Source organism: Ammodytes marinus (genome assembly GCF_949987685.1).
Source record: "Ammodytes marinus genome assembly, chromosome: 1".
In the NCBI taxonomy this organism is placed as follows: Eukaryota; Metazoa; Chordata; class Actinopteri; order Uranoscopiformes; family Ammodytidae; genus Ammodytes; species Ammodytes marinus.
Window position 1 is genome coordinate 20,364,751 of NC_137230.1, and position 16,957 is coordinate 20,381,707.

General features: G+C 42.0%; 1 protein-coding gene across 6 annotated transcripts in view; it reads left to right on the top strand.

The window, feature by feature from the left end:
• The window catches only part of tjp1a (tight junction protein 1a), a 67,600-nt gene that overhangs the window by 47,297 nt on the left and 3,346 nt on the right, over positions 1-16,957 (top strand). For 4 of the 6 annotated variants that reach the window (XM_080025680.1, XM_080025683.1, XM_080025681.1 and 1 more), the window contains 8 exons: positions 634-1,491; positions 1,915-1,997; positions 2,198-2,377; positions 3,837-3,943; positions 4,117-4,376; positions 13,773-13,927; positions 14,031-14,251; positions 15,366-15,470. In XM_080025680.1, the coding sequence (XP_079881806.1) occupies positions 634-1,491; positions 1,915-1,997; positions 2,198-2,377; positions 3,837-3,943; positions 4,117-4,376; positions 13,773-13,927; positions 14,031-14,251; positions 15,366-15,470 (1,969 nt within the window). The remainder of the gene's footprint in view (positions 1-633; positions 1,492-1,914; positions 1,998-2,197; positions 2,378-3,836; positions 3,944-4,116; positions 4,377-13,772; positions 13,928-14,030; positions 14,252-15,365; positions 15,471-16,957) is intronic. The other 2 variants (XM_080025682.1, XM_080025685.1) reach the window with 1 other exon arrangement.

Genomic DNA, 16,957 nt, shown 5'->3' on the forward strand with positions numbered 1-16,957 from the left:
ATCTTTTAATGGATAATTAATGGTTACTTCTCAAATATCAGGATTTTGAATATGTTTTTTTTTGGTACAATGCGTATGTGCTTGTAACGTTGAATAGTGTGGGTGTTTTAGTTGATTTTATAATTGCACCAAGACAGTGGGTGACATTTTCCCTTGTGAAGGCAAATTATTAGTTAAACTATTAATAGAGTTGCTATCAGTAGTTTTATGTTTCATTCCTACATAGGATTTGGTCAGTTCAGGCAAAAAAAAACAATGCATCCCATTGTTTTGTTGTATTTTTTTTTTCTTCAAAAAACTTTGTTTTTCTTTGTTTTAATTTGGAGTTGCAGTGGTAAATTGTGATGTTTTTAAGATGCTATGAGTGTTTGGCTGTGTTGCGATTTCTGTTTAATCTGCTATATTATCTGACCAGTAACCCCTTCCTCTCAGTTTCTCTATTTCAGGTCTTTTCCTTCTTGTTTCCTCTTCTACGATTCATTTCATGGGCTTGTTTTAATACTCCTTCTCTGACCTTTTTAACTGATTGTTGTATGCCCACTTTTCATATCACATATTTTATATCTGTGCATTATGCCTGTGTATCCCATGCAGTTTTTAACATCCTCTTTATTTATTGTCTTTGTTTGGTAGATGTTTCACAAGGATCCATACAGCACAGACAACACTGGGAGAATTGGTCACAGCATGAAGCCTGTGGCTTACAACCCTCCGCAGGGCTATCACCCTGAGCAGCAGCCATACAGAGATTACGACCACCCACCCAGTCGCTATGATGTCAGCAGCAGTGGAGTCAGCAGCGGTGGAGGTGGTTACCCGGAACCAAAGTACCAGCGAAACTATGACTCTAACCCGCCCTACGAGAACAGTGTGCCTCACTACGACCAGCAGCAACAGTGGAACCCCTACAGCTCTACTGCCAACTCCCAGGACTACGACCCCCGTCTGCCATACAGTGACGAGCCTGAGCCCCAGTACACCCCTCCTCTGCGCTATGACGAGCCCCCGCCTCAGCAGGGCTTTGACGGACGGCCTCGCTACGGTAAACCCACGCTGGCGCCGGTCCGTTACGATGATCCTCCACATCACAGCGCTCAGGGGCATGACATGCACTATGACCAGGATCCTTACCCCTCAGCTGCTGCTGCCCGCTCCCCGGACCCTGCTGCTGCTTCTGCCCAGGGCTCTGCATACAACCAGGGACCAGGACCGCAACAGAAGAGCTACAAACCTCCTCCTCAGCAGTATGACTCCGCTCCTGCTGTGAACTCTGAAGGCAGCCCCACACCACCACCACCCAAAGCTGAAGTCCCCTCCTCACCCCCCTCCCTGGTAGATGCTCCACAGCCCGCCACTGGCAGGAATGAGCCCGGGGAGGACGAGCCCGCCCTGCGCCATCAGTCGGTCCTGAACAGGGTCAAGATGTTTGAAAACAAGCGCTCTGTGTCGGTGGATAGAGCCAGAGATGCAGGGGATTCGTCCGGGAACAGGGTAAATTTGTTTGAGCTTTGCTAGATATATTACGTAATGTGATTAAAATGGCTACGAGGAACTTTTTGATATTTTTTAATCAGACTGATTTTTCCTCTGATGATCATGAATTACATGTAACGCCAAACGAGACAACCAGGGCAAAGAACATTATTTTTATGAAGTTTTTCTTAATGCCTTTTCCCGGGTACGCTCACCCAGGAACAACAGCTGTTTTTGGTAAAAACACTACCGCTTTTGTCCAAAGGAGCCGGTAGAATAAAAAATAAAAAAAGTTTATCATAGCCACTTTAAGTAGTTACTTATGTTCTTTGATGAAATGTTGTGTTTGAACCCCTTACATTAGCACATTAGAAGTGAACATTTCAACAACAACAAAAAATTTGCATACTGATAAAGTTAATTCATTTTTTTCTACATTAGGCGCCCGACATACCTTTGAAAACCGGTGGAGTAATCCCTAAAGCAAATTCTCTGAGCAACCTGGATCAAGAGAAGACCTTTAGGTAAGCCTGTGCTTCACTCACACTGATTTAAAAAAAAAAAAAAAAAAAAAAAAAAAAAAAAAAGCAGTATTGGAAAATGCAATTGTTAAAATCTTTCACATTCATTGACCATTTTGCTCAAGCACTTTGATCACATTCTGAACTCTTGGTTCTCCTGCTCTGGCTTGTATTGAACCCGGTTTTGATTGTGTTCATCACAGAGCCCCAGAGCCTCAGATGCCTCAGTCCCAGGTAGCTGATGATGACATTGTGCGTTCCAACCATTACAACCCTGATGAGGACGAGGACTACTACAGGAAACAGCTGTCTTACTTTGACCAGATCCAAGCCGGTCCCAACAAGGCGCAGCCACAAGCACAAAACACCCACAACTACCCCAGGTGATTGTAAACCCCATCCACCTTCCCAAGCATTCTGAATTAAATTTTTTATGTTTTGTGTTATGTTGATTATTCCTCTTCGACTATATACCGTACTTTTCGGCCTACAAGCCGCGACTTTTTCCCCGTTTTTCGACCCTGTTATTACACAGCACAGTATATATTCTGTAGCTGCTGGGGATGGGCGTTAGTAATCGAGTACTCGAGTACTCCTCGTTTCAAATGATCTCGATTGGTGGATGAGGAAAATCGTTTTTTGTTTTTTTTAGTGTTTGTAGCCTTTAGGCCAGCCGGCGGGCCGCCCCTATTTTAAAATGTTATATACGTGTACAAAACGGCACAAAACGGATGTAAAGTTTAACAAAATTAAATATTTTGATCCAAGTTAAATAAACTAAGCGTTGTGTCAAACAGAAACCGCAAATAACTGCCACCTCCGTGCAGCGCAGCCAGTGCGTGGTCTCCACAGCACCGCGGAGCTGAATGCGGTGCTGGAAAACTTGGAAAGGCACGTAAAGAAGCCAGGCTGACTTCGGGCACATTCGAGCAAACGATAAGAAGCCTTTATTATGGAATATAGGATTGAGATTCAAAAGCCGACGGTGTAACGTTCCGTTAACGAGGAATTAGTCGTGGTAATTAGTCACGGACAGGAGTGAGCATACGCGGTTGGATATACTAGCCTACTACTTCTACTGCTTTGGTGAGTTATTTAGCCTATCTATGTGTTTAAATTGTAGGACAATAATTGTATTGTATTTGCTGCCCTTCTTATTTAAAATGTCTATTTTGAATGTTAGCCAACTGCAGCCCATGCTTTTTTTCTCTCTCTTTTTTCTCTCTCCACCGCAGACCTACTCGATCGGTTTAAATTGTGGCCCGCTTATTTAATTACTTTCAGTTAGGAAAATGTGTTTTAAACTTGTGGAAAATAAATCCTTAATATCATATGGCAACTGTGACTGTTTGACATAAGCATTGAGCGCTTTATTGCGGTCAACCGTTGTTCTGTAGACAGATGCGTTGCGTCCTAAAAATAGAAAAAAGTTTAACGGGGAATCGATTGATCCTCGAGGAATGCAAGCGATCACACGAGTAGCGAAAACACTCGTGCCCATCCCTAATAGCTACTATTGCCCAAAATGGTAACACTTACGTACGTTATGCAAATATGCAACTTGTTTGTTGAAATGTGGGAGCTTCCTCAAGCAGCCATCTCTTTCCCGACAATCCCCTCTGTGCACGAACTCTTACATATGGTAATTAAACATTATAACACCTGCGGCTTATTGTCCAGTGCGGCATATAGTACGGAAAGTACGGTTATATATAAATGTATTATTATTTTTTTAGTTTTTCTTTTACATACTTTATGATTTTTGTATTTATGTCTTGGTCATTTCTACTGTGATTCTAAAATTGCTGGCTTTCGTTTTTTTTTTTTTTTTTTGCGATACAGGACAGAGTCAGTGGAGAAGCCTAGTCCAGTGGAGAAAAAATATGAACCAGTTCCTCAGGTGACGCCTGCTCTGCCACCAGCCACACTGCCAAAACCTGGACCTGAAGGTAAAAAAATGACTCTTCACTATCAAAATAAAAGATAACAAGTGGAAGAAATACATACACTGACTGCTGTGTATGCCACAATGTACATTATTTCATACAAATAAAAACATACATGAACCCTGCAACTGTACACTATAAAGCTATTTGGCTGACCCTCTTTGCTCTTCCCACAGCTAAGCCTCCTGGCCGAGAGGACACTGTCCACACCAACTTCCTGCCTCACAAGAGTTTCCCCGAGAAGTCTCCAGTTAACGGCACCAGTGAACAGCCTCCAAAAACAGTCACCAGCTCGGTGCTCCCACCCACATCCGGCTACAACCGCTACACACCCAAGCCCTACACCACTTCTGCCAAGCCTTTTGCGCGCATGTTTGACAGTCCTAAATTCAACCACAACCTTCTGCCCAATGACAAGGTGGAAATTGCTCCAAAGGTAAGCAGATGTTTTGGAAAGCAGTCATTTTATAACTGATCTCTAAAGAGGGTCAAATAAATAATGGATAACATGGGTTTGGAAAAAGTTAAATTTCAAATGCACGTTTCTTTTTTCTTTTCTTTTTTGCTAATGTGAAACAAAAGAGAATATTTCAATAATGCATTTAAAATGTGGTAAGTGCTAATCAAAGATTACCCTACATTCAGTTCGCTAATTCAAGCCTCTCCTTTCATTTGTTTGAGACACCTTTTAGTTCCATACTACTCAGTTTGCATAAGGGATAATACCTAAGTTGTACGTTACATCAGCGGTTTTCAAACTGTGGGGCGCGCGGAGTTATGGCAGGGGGGGCGCAGATAAATATGTGAAAAGATTTTTTTTTTTTTTTTTGAGTTTGTGTTTTTGATATTAAAATCATATTAAACAAATGTAAGTTATCATACAAAAAAAGGAATACAACATTGTGGTCTAAGTCAGTGGTTTTCAAACTCTTGGGCGTGCCTCCCCTGGGGGGCGCCAGAGTTCTTCAGGAGGGTTGCGAATTGAGAGAAAAAGTAACTAAAACATAACAAATTGTTAGCTAAATAAACTAACAGTTAACAATATGGTTAGCTAACTTCAGCAAAATGGATCGTTTTTTAGTATCTAAAGCTACAGTGAGTAAGGAGACAGAGACTGCTGGGCCAAGCAAAAAAAGAAGAAAGTATGACCATGAATATTTAAACTTTGGATTTTCATGGACTGGATCTGAAGATGCTCCGCTGCCACAGTGTGTTGTCTGCACAGAGGTGCTAGCTAATGACGGTATGAGACCATGTCGTCTTCGGCGTCATATTGAGACCAAGCACCCAAGTCTGGTGTCCAAGCCCCGGGAGTTTTTTGACAAGAAGCTAGATGAACTGCGGACACAGAAGAAAGTAATCCAGGCATTTAGCAATGTAAATGACAAGGCAACTGAAGCATCATATCAGGTGGCGTTACGCATAGCTAAGGCAGGTAAACCCCACAACATCGGAGAAACATTAATCTTACCTGCTGCCAAAGACATGTGTTCCGTGATGCTGGGAGAAGCTGCTGCCGCAAAGCTAAATGCCATCCCGCTATCTGACAACACCGTCCAGCGCCGCATCTCAGACATGGCATCTGACGTTACAGAACAGGTGCTCAACGGTGTTCGTGAGAGCCCGTTCTTCTCCATTCAGCTTGATGAATCTACTGACGTCGCTAACTGTGCTCAATTAATGGTGTATGTGCGCTATATTAAAGAGCTCAGTGTCCATGAGGAGTTTTTATTTTGTCGTCTTCTGCTCACTCGCACTACAGCAGAAGAACTATTCAAGGCTTTGAATGAATTCATGCAGGAGAGTCATATTGATTGGAGCCGTTGTTGTGGAATATGCACCGATGGGGCAAGGGCAATGACAGGCCGACACAGTGGCCTGGTGAAGAAAGTGCAAGCGGTTGCCCCGGCCGCTGTTTGGAGCCACTGTATCATCCATCGCCAGGCCCTGGCGACCAAGAAGATGCCAGAAGAGCTGCGCGCAGTCCTGGATGAGGCAGTAAAAATTGTCAACCTAATTAAATCATGCGCCATGAATTCTCGGCTTTTTTCCATCCTCTGCAGTGAGATGGGCGCTCATTTCCGACAGCTGCTGTTCCACTCCGAGGTCCGTTGGCTGTCCCGGGGCAAGGTCCTCACCCGCCTTTGTGATTTGCGCGAGGAAGTGCGCCTTTTTCTTTCAGAAATCAGCTCTCCACTACTGCAACATATGGAGGACATGAAGTGGGTTGCAATGTTGGCGTATCTTTCGGATATTTTAGAACGCATCAACGCATTGAACACCTCTCTGCAGGGCAAAGAATGCAGTGTATTTCTGGCACACGACCGAGTTTCTGCATTTAGAAAAAAGTTGGACCTGTGGTGTGGTCGTGTTAAACGGGGCTCGGTGGAAATGTTCCCGACCTTGGAAGATGTTGTGGAGAAGGCAGGGCTTCAACTGGGAACTGTACAACAGGTGATCATTGCGCATTTGGAGGGGCTGTGTGAGCAGTTTGGAGAGTATTTTGGAGAAGAGACCTTGGCAAATCAGTGGGTGAGAAATCCATTGTCTTTCCCAGCGTCACCCTGTGATTAGTCTCGCAAAGCCAGACCAAACTACAGCACGTAGTATGGTCTGGAAGCACTCTGTTTAGAGCCGTCTATTCGGGTGGGGAAACCGGGGGAAACTGGACTAGCCTGTTTGTATTTGTTTAAACCAATCACAATCATCTAGGGCGGGGCTAACCCCGGGAAGCAGCAGCGGTGTCCTGCAAAATAGTGCCGGGGGGGGGACTTATTTTGATGGAACGTCTTCACGTCCAGAGACTGTCAGAGAAATGGCTAAACCCGCAAACGCCACACAAAAACTATTAAAGACAAAAGGAATATACATAGTGTGTTGCTTTCTAACCAGCATGTCAAGACACCATACACTTTAGCCCCCGAGGAGCTCACGGGATAACTTAACCGGAGTTAACTAGCCACGTAGTGTTATCTCTGGTAACATTATCATCGGCGGTTGAGAGGACGGCTACGGCGGTCGAGTAGAATTTTTAGCATTCGAGAACTTATGTCACCACCTCCTATCGCTGTAGTCAGAGCCGTAGTCCGTCTGTTTACAGGCAGAACAGGGTTTTGACGTTGTGAGCGCTACACCAACTGCAGCAAGTAGCCGTAAGAATTGCTAGGTATAGTGGAAGCCGTTGGAATCTTTCCCCGTCGCTAAAACACCGCTGCTTAGTCCCTCACCAAAGAAAGGGAACGGCGGATCTTAATCTTGCTGGTTATAAGGTCCGGTGCTCAATTCAAACCCCCACGCTTCATTTTCCAGAGTTTATGAGGGTATTTCTGCCCGGGGGTAGTTGTACAATGAAGTTGGACAGCTAGGCTAAGCTAGGCTGCGTCCCGGACCGCCGCCGCCAATATTATTATCCCGAAGTATAGCCACACTTTATTTCTGTCTACAGTAATGTGACTTCTCACACCCTGTGTGTGTGTGTGTGTGAGAGAGAGAGAGCGCTGCACATAAACACACGGGTTGACTGTGAGCGAATTGTTTCCGAATTTGAGGGGGATCACAATAGGGGAAAGCCAGCAACCGGAAAAGGAGGGGGCTGCGTCAGGGCTGCGTTGCTTTTCGACGCAAGCGAATAGACGCTGGCGGAAGTGGTCATGCCAGACTACCCTGTGATAGACTGACCATGCAAGAGGAAGAGGCCCTTGTTGAGCTCAACTCTAATATTGACTTGAAGCAAAAGATGAGTGAAGTGTCACTTGCAGACTTTTGGCTGTCTGTGGAGACTGAGTTCCCACACCTGTACAAAAAGGCGATACATGTAACTGCAGTTACTCCTCCCCTTCACATCCACATGTGTGAATGCGGTTTTTCCGCATTATAGGCCAGGCAAAGTAACCCATTTTTGGGCCAAAAAACCGACAAATTGTAAAAGAATTTTTTTCAGCTCAGATAATTTCTATGAGGTGTCCAGAACAACATACTAAAAGTCCTAAGAAATCCTAGTTGAGGAAATATGTTTAATTCTCATCAATCCGAGGTGTGTGCCAATAAGGCGAGACACCAATAAATCCCAATAGGGCTATTTTTTTCCTTTAGTTCTATCAAAATGAAACTTTACACAATGAAAGTATCCATGAAAATGAAAACATTTTGTATTACAAGTTTCTTTGAAAATGAAACAGGTGCCTCTCATGAATTAGATTTGTCTCTTCAAATGCCACTGCACGCAATTTGATAGCACTACAACCAATCAGAGCAATGAACAATGTGACGTATTAAGCCCCGTTCATTCAGCGAACAGTGGGATTAACTGTTAAATTTTACTTTTGCCGTGGTCGTCTGCAAAACCGAACATTCCACTTACTTGCTAATGAAAGATTTGAGTGCCGTCTTCCAAATCGTTAAGGGTCGAGGCCAAAGCCATCTCAAACTCAAACAACATATCCGCAGCCATCTTTGATGTTTACTATCACGGCTTCGACGGCGCACTGTCGTCATCCGTTTACGTCCGCCCCAGAGCACCATACATAGGGCTCTGGCCCGCCCATATCAGATAGAACCAATTGAAATGTAGCTCAGGATTTCTTGACATATTTAATGAGCTTCAATGGAGAGTGCCCAGACCAACAGGCGCAGCACATTTAATTTGCCAGCGCCTAGTGGCAGGTCTGGATTTACAGGCTAGTGCCATTCCCTTTCCTATGCCAGATGTAGAATCACAGCCTGAAATGGCATGGAGAAAGAGGAGATTGTCACGCACCTTGGGACCAAGTAACTCCTTTGTCTACTTTATGCACCATATCCGTCTTATTTTTGTTGCTTTCTTTGGTTCTTGTGCCATAAACAGCTCGTGTGCATTCAGATCAGCATGATGCAACAAGAGTACTAACAGGTCTGTGTCATCACCTACTGAGACTGTGTCTTTTGTTCTGGCAGAGGCAATGGCAGTTTGGACAATGAGCACATCTGCATCGTGCTTTGCATGGTTTGTGATATACCATTTTTATCTTACAAGTTTCTTTGAAAATGTATTTTAATATGCAAATGAGCTATACACTTATCAAATATAGGCTACCCAAAATATATCCGCATAGGCTTAATTTTTTCCTTTAAAGATCCAAGTGACTGCTGCAGATATTGCTGCGGTTGGTCGCATACACATTCAGTACTTTATGATTCCTCCCATACGTGAACCTATTGAGTATCAGCCACTGGCTCTGTTGCCAGCAGATAACAAAACATTACAGCTGGATGTTTTCTGGAAGACATCCCTACTCCTTCACTCTCAAAGGCCATCGTGGTCTGGTATGATGCAGATCCTGCATCTTCTAGATGAACACCCTGGGAGAGCTTCAGTAACATTCCTTCCAATGATTGATCTTGATCCCAGTGATGAATCCTGCATATACTCAACATTGAGGTTTGTGGCAACTCAAGCTCTGCAGCATGATGTGACCCCTGTTCTGACGTTCGACCAACCCCTTCTGGAAAGCCTTGACCATTATAGGTTAACTTCTAATACAAATGTTTTACTTTTCATGTAGACTTTCATTGTGTAAAGTTTTAATGTGGTAGGAGTAAAGGTTCAAATTAAGCCTATGCGGATAGCCTATATTTGATAAGTGTATAGCTCATTTGTATATTAAAATTCATTTTCAAAGAAACTTGTAAGACAAAAAATGGTGTTTCACAAACCATGCAAAGCTGATGCAGATGTGCTCATTGTCCAAACTGCCATTGCCTCTGTCAGAACAAAAGACACAGTCTCAATAGGTGATGACACAGACTTGATAGTACTCTTGTTGCAAGTCTGATCTGTGGCAAGTCTGATCTGTATGGGTTCACTTTGGTGGGCCTACACTGACCTGGTTTGATCTCTGTTTTATCTAGTGCCACCCAATTTCTTCCCTAAAGATCTCTCATTACATTGGTCCATTTCATCACTCAATTTGGCCCACCTGATTATGTTTACCTGCTATTGAGCAGGTAAACATAACCCTGAGCTGCATTGGCTGAGCTGCATTGGTTAAATTGTTAACCAATGCAGCTCAGGGTTCACAAACTTTTGCACATACAAAAGTTGGCAAATAATCTTTTTTAATCTGTTTTAACAATTGATTTCTGGAAAATAAAAATGTTGAATTGATAAACAAAAATCTGTTATTTAATTTAAAAATACTGGTATTGATAAATAAAATTCATAAAGGCTCAAGGGGTTCACATACTTTCAAGCAGCACTGTATGGTGCATAAAGTAGACAAAGGAGTTACTTGGTCCCAAGGGGTGTGACAATCTCCTCTTTATCCATTCCATTTCAGTCTCGTCTATTTGGCATAGGAAAGGGAATGGCACTGAAAAAAGTAAAAAATTACACTAGCTAGGGGAGGAGTAATCTAATTCATGAGAGGCACCTGTTATACCCCTGGCAGGTAAGCCAGGCAGTTTTTCAGGTTTGAGGCCAGTCTAAAAGCAGTATTGCCATCACCCATTGGCAGTAGGATGATTGGATATTCAATAAGTGTGGAGCTCATGTGCATATTCAAATGCATTTAAAAATAAACTTGTAATACAAAAAAAGTTACTTTTCTAGTATACTTTTACTATGTAAAGTTTTATTGTGGTAGGAGTAAAGGAAACAATTAAGCCTATTTGGGTTGATTTTGGGCATGTTCGATTAGTGTATAGCTCATTTGCATATTACAATTAATTTTCAAAGAAACTTGTAATACACAATTTTTTAATTATCATGGATACTTTCATTGTGTAAAGTTTCATTTTGATAGGACTCAAGGAAAAAAATAGCCCTATTGGGATTTATTGGTGTCTCGCCTTATTGGCACACTACGGTGGCGCTGAGCATTCACCAAATAAAAAAAAGTTTCACTGCAGGATCTCGTAATTACGAGATAATATCTCGTAATTACGAGATAATATCTCGTAATTACGAGATAATATCTCGTAATTACGAGATAAGGATCTCGTAATTACGAGATAATTATCTCGTAATTACGAGATAAGGATCTCGTAATTACGAGATAAGGATCGCCCTCTCATTCATCAATAACGATGTCTGTGTGTGTGTTTGTGTGCAGACGAGGTGAACCTAGCCATAGGAAAACGTAGGCAATAGCCTTGGTTTCCGGACTACAATGGGCCCCATAATCAATAAACTTATTTTAAATATTTGTTTAGGCTACTGTTCATTCATTAATCAGCGATCGCATCGGGTAGGCTACTGAGGGACACACTTTCGGCTTTACGCCCGTGATCAGCTGCTGAGGTCCGACTGGGCTTTTCTCCTGAATAGTCCCAGTGACTGCATATCTGCACAAAGTTGACATGGCTATACTCATTGTCATGCCCTCCTTGTAGAAAGTTCTTATGTGTTTGTATGAGTCATGGATTACACCGAGTTTAACGACTGCATTTAATCAAAGCATTCAATAAAACTGCGTTCCGATACAGTAACAAACAGGAGGTAAAAGTGAACTAGCCCACCGGGCATTCTGATTGGATGAGGCAACACAGTACGGTGGCTCCGGTGGCTCATAATGAACAAACTGCATATACAAAGTGAAAGTGTGTCCCTCATTTCCCAATGCGATCGCTGATTAATGAATGAACAGTAAACAAATATTTAAAATAATTGTATTGATTATGGGGCCCATTGTAGTCCGGAAACCAAGGCTATTGCCTACGTTTTCCTATGGCTAGGTTCACCACGTCTGCACACAAACACACACACACACGCACACACACACACACACACACACACACAGACATCGTTATTGATGAATGAGAGGGTGATCCTTATCTCGTAATTACGAGATCCTTATCTCGTAATTACGAGATCTTTATCTCGTAATTACGAGATCCTTATCTCGTAATTACGAGATACGTATCTCGTAATTACGAGATCCTTATCTCGTAATTACGAGATCCTTATCTCGTAATTACGAGATATTATCTCGTAATTACGAGATCCTGCTCTGAAACTTTTTTTTATTTGGTGAATGCTCAGCGCCACCGTAGCACACACCTCGGATTGATGAGAATTAAACATATTTCCTCAACTAGGATTTCTTAGGACTTTTAGTATGTTGTTCTGGACACCTCATAGAAATGATCTGAGCTGAAAAAAATTCTTTTACAATTTGTCTGTCGTAAAATGCTATTTTGCCTGGACTATTAACCATGATTAAAAGCAAGTACCGGTCAAGGCTGCGGGTAGAGGATGATATTCGTTTATTCCTCTCTACAGTGCAGCCCCGCATCAGCCGCCTGATGGCCACAGCCGGATAATCATTTTAGAGCTAAATTAATTTTATTCAAAAAATTAACTAACTTAATGTCCAAAAATACTGTACAGTACAATGCTTGTCTAATGTTGCCAGAGTGGTTATGCCAGATGAACAGGAAAAACAAACTGGTAAATGCAATATGACATTGTCATATTAGCTATCTGATTTAGGTTCATTTTGGGTCATTTTACCCATCATGGCAACAATTGCCCCCCCTGAGATTATTGTCAGGAGCCGCCACTGCTCTGTTTTGAGAATGTCACCTGCAGTGAACACCGAGTGTCTTATTTTGAAAATTAACCGGAGGTTTTATTATTTTGTCGGCGCCTGTGTTCCTGTCTATCTCGATATGTTCTGTGCTAAATTGATGCTGTGAGCTCCGGCATCCGGCAGAAATAGAAGCAGTGCGTATTTCACCGGAGAGCTGGAGCAGCAGCGGAGCAGAGAGACGGTGCAGCGGAGGTGGTGGAAACTCACCCACTGACTGCTCTTAATTGTATTAGGCCTACTGTTTCTGCCGTGCTGGAGCGGAGAAGGACCGGAGATGCAGCCGGTGGAATTCGGCCTTTAGTGACTGCAGCGCTGCAGAGCTGTGAAGGTGCTGTGCCGGCAGTTACCACTACCAGCTAGTTACGTAGCTACCTGTTTACTTCAAAATAAAAGTCAACTCACGTTTGTCCAGTGTATGCTATTAATGTGAAGCCAGTGAAATGCTTTTATTGTGAAGCCGAAGACTTCTTATTGTTTGAACAGTTAGTTAACTGTTCAAACCGGCTGCATCTCCGGTCCTTCTCCGCTCCAGCACGGCAGAAACAGTAGGCCTAATACAAACGTAACTGCTGTGCGCTGATCTATAGTGATTTTTAATGTAGAAATCCGTGTCTCTGGCATTAAAGGTGGCAACACAAGTTTATTTTGCTAGAAAAACCGGCAGAACACAAATCTTTCTAAACTGGCAGTACACAGATTAAGGTGTTCAAATGTATTTGAAAAAGCATAGCAATAACATGCTTAAAAATGTTAAAATGTGTTTAAAAACATACAAAGATGTTAAAGAATGTTTAAAAAAAACTAAAATATGAATAGAGATGTTTGTGTAAAATATGAACAGAGATGTTACAAATATGTTAACAATGTTTCAAAAATATGTTAACAATGTTTCAAAAATATGTTAACAATGTTTCAAAAATATGAAAAGAGATGTTTAAAATGTGTTAAATATTAAATAAGATGTTTAAAATGTGTAGTATAATTAAAAGATCGTTCAAAACATACAGGGATTTAGACATTTTTTTTGGAGGGGGGGCTCAGCTGAAATTTTTTCTCTGAGGGGGGGCTCACTCTCTCACACTTTGAAAACCCCTGCGTTACATGATTGAAAAAACTGCCTGATTTACACATACACATCGTAAAAATATTATAGTTTATAATGTTAAGAAACTGAAAGTCAATCCACATCTTTCTATCGGAATCAAGAATTTTTGTATTGATTGCTATATTTAACAGTTAACCTCTTTTTTCTGTGTTTGGAACAGGGCCGGAGCTCCAGCCCAGTGAAGACTCAGATAAGCCCTCAGCCCCACAACGCAGACCATGATAGTGGCCTGGACACTTTCACACGCACCATGGACCACCGCTCCAAACACCAGCACAACAACATCAACGCTGTGCCCAAGGCCATCCCTGTGAGGTACGGTAACCACTTCAAGCTGACTAAGAGATTTAAAAAAATCAAAGGTAAGTAATTGTAATAACGTGAGAGTGTGACGGTAAAAATTAATCGTGTCTCCCAGCCCCAGCGCACTGGATGATGACGAGGATGAAGACGAGGGCCACACTGTGGTCGCGACGGCTCGAGGAATCTTCAACGCTAACGGTGGCGTCCTGAGCTCCATAGAGACGGGCGTCAGCATCATTATCCCACAGGGGGCCATCCCTGACGGAGTGGAGCAGGAGATCTACTTCAAGGTCTGCAGAGACAACAGCATCCTGCCGCCACTCGACAAGGAGAAAGGTAACATAGGGGTCAAGGGGTTTCAGTCATTCACATCTAGGGGGTGGTAAGATGGCCTAGAGGAAAGGTGGCCGACCAGTAACCATGAGGTCGCTGGTTTGATCCCCGGCACCGGACAGGAGGGTGTTAGTGGCTCGTATTACGTATACAGTGCCCACCATCTCTACCATTGTGTCCTTGAGCAAGACACTTAACCCAAAACTGCCCCAGCGGCGCTGTACTACGGCTGACCCTGCGCTATGACCCTCTCCGAAGTGTGGTAACTTGAGAGGTGATATGCGGAAAGACACATTTCAATGTAACCATTTACTGATAAAGTAACTTAACTTAATTTTTAGATGCTTTTTGTTGACAGCTTAAAATAGTCCATTATTTGTGTTTTTGTATTTTCACATTAGTCCTGTAGAGAGTTTCAGCCCAATGTTTTGCTCTCTAGCTGCCACTTCATGGTTTACACACTTTACTCTCAGTTCTCATATTGTGGTTTTCAGAAGCAGGAGGCTATGATGAACCAACTGTACACTACCTGCTCAGCCAACTAAACAGCAGACAAAGTTAGAGACCAGCTGCTAAACAGTGTGGAGCATTTAGCAACTAGAGAGCCAGATATTTGAATCAAAAATGGTTAAAAGAGGAAGAAAAGGAGAACATTTGACTTAAATTCACTAGATGGCCACCTACACGACTCCACATGATTTAGAAATGCTTGTTGTCTTAGTAAGCAACTGTTTGCTTGGGCCACCATATCAACTTAAAAAGTGATGATGTCTATGTTGTAGTTAAAACTAGTTTCCATTGCCTCCTAGTGGCCAAACTTCAGTTATTGCAGGTTGAAATAATTATTTACTGGACAGTGGGATACAAATGTTACAAATTGTATAGAAATCCTGATCAGACTGTTGTGGCAATCTGCCACTTCTTTCTTAAATGCATACTAAGCAATTGTAATCTAGAACACTTATTGCCAAAATCAGCTAATACCTACTCACCTTCCTCTACCTATCTGCAAATTCATGTATACATTTGTAGCATGGAACAACACAATGATTCAAAATGGTTACTTTTAATTGTCCTGACTTGAGTGTATAACCTCATATGTCCTTTGTTTTTCCAGGAGAGACTCTGCTCAGCCCTCTGGTGATGTGTGGACCTCATGGCCTCAAGTTTTTGAAGCCAGTGGAGCTGCGCTTACCTCACTGTGCGTCTATGACCCCTGATGGTTGGTCTTTTGCTCTAAAATCCTCCGACTCCTCGTCGGGTATGCTGTGCTCTCTGTTCTTCGGGGTCGTTTGGGCTGGCTGTGTGACAATTTGAGGGTTGTGGGTCACTGTTTAATCAGTTTTTACCCCTAGTTTTGGTTCTCTTTTTAAAAATAAAATCAAAAAAAGAATTGGTCACTTTTACCATGTTTGAGAATCAATCTAGGGAGAAAACCTGTCTTTTTTTCATAATTATGGTTCATTTTCATTATTTGCTCTAGTAAACTCACCCAATCAATTTCACATTCACTGTATCACTGTTTTTTTTTTGTTTTTTTTCAATCTGGTGTTCAGATCAAAGTTTCTCCTCATTATTTTCACATGCTGAAATTGCAGTTTTTCTCTCTTGGTTTTCACCTCTAAAAATCACCATAACGCATGTCTCTGATTTTAATTTAACATTCACATTGCTTGGCTGTACAATAATTTCATTTCATCGAGTAGAATTCTAATGCATGCTGCTCTCCACAGATTTGATTTGATTTTTTTCTCACATAGCCACCCAAATCCTGACCTGAAGAACAGTTTTTATAGAACGTCTGGAAAGTGGGATACTGTCATAGCCAATTTTACCTGTCATGTTCCTGCAAAACAATGAAAAGTTCCACAAACACATCTTGTTACCATGTGAAAATATAGCTCTCTAAATGTAGCTTCCCTCTTTTCAAAGGAACCTTCAGGTGGCAAAAAGATGGTGGAGTAGATGTACACTGATAGATAAACCATTCACACATCTCAATGATGACTCAACGAATCCATTCAGATAATTTAAACTACATTAGTAACCTTTGGTCTGATAGTCCAGAAAACTAAATTATAATATCTTTTTAGATGTGATACAGTAAAAAAAAAATATTGTAAAGAGTCACCATCCTAAAAAAAGAAGCCTGAGTAAAAACCACAAAACAGAAAACTGTTTGTGAGAGCAATATTTACGTTTATATTTTAGTTCTATTGTATTGAAACGTATCAGAATTTACAAAAAAAATACTTTCAGTTGGTCATCATTTAATCTATCATGCAACTAGGCAAACAAGCTAATGTTTGAGAATTACAATTAGCTCATATAGTAGTTGGAAAACTGAAGAATGTAACTACTTTATTTTTTTCCCTTTTTCTTAATACTGTCCTTCTCACACTGGTGCTTTCAAAACCCTGGTATTAGTTTTTGCAGTGGTCAGGATTAGCTGTTAATTAGCCTCATTCTAAGGATGAGACTTGGAGGGCTGAATGAGATGTGAACTCACCCCATTGTCCTGCTGAATTGTGGGTAGGATTATGTTGCTGCGTTTTTAATCCTTTTATTGTAAAGCAAGGCCACTCTCTGGCCCAACTCCCCCCTCTGTGCTTTCCTTCGCACTTTGCTTCCCTGCTTCTTCTTCCTCTTCTCCCTCCTCCTAAACAACTGTCAGCATAGTATTGGCTCGTCTATGTGCTCTGTGTTATC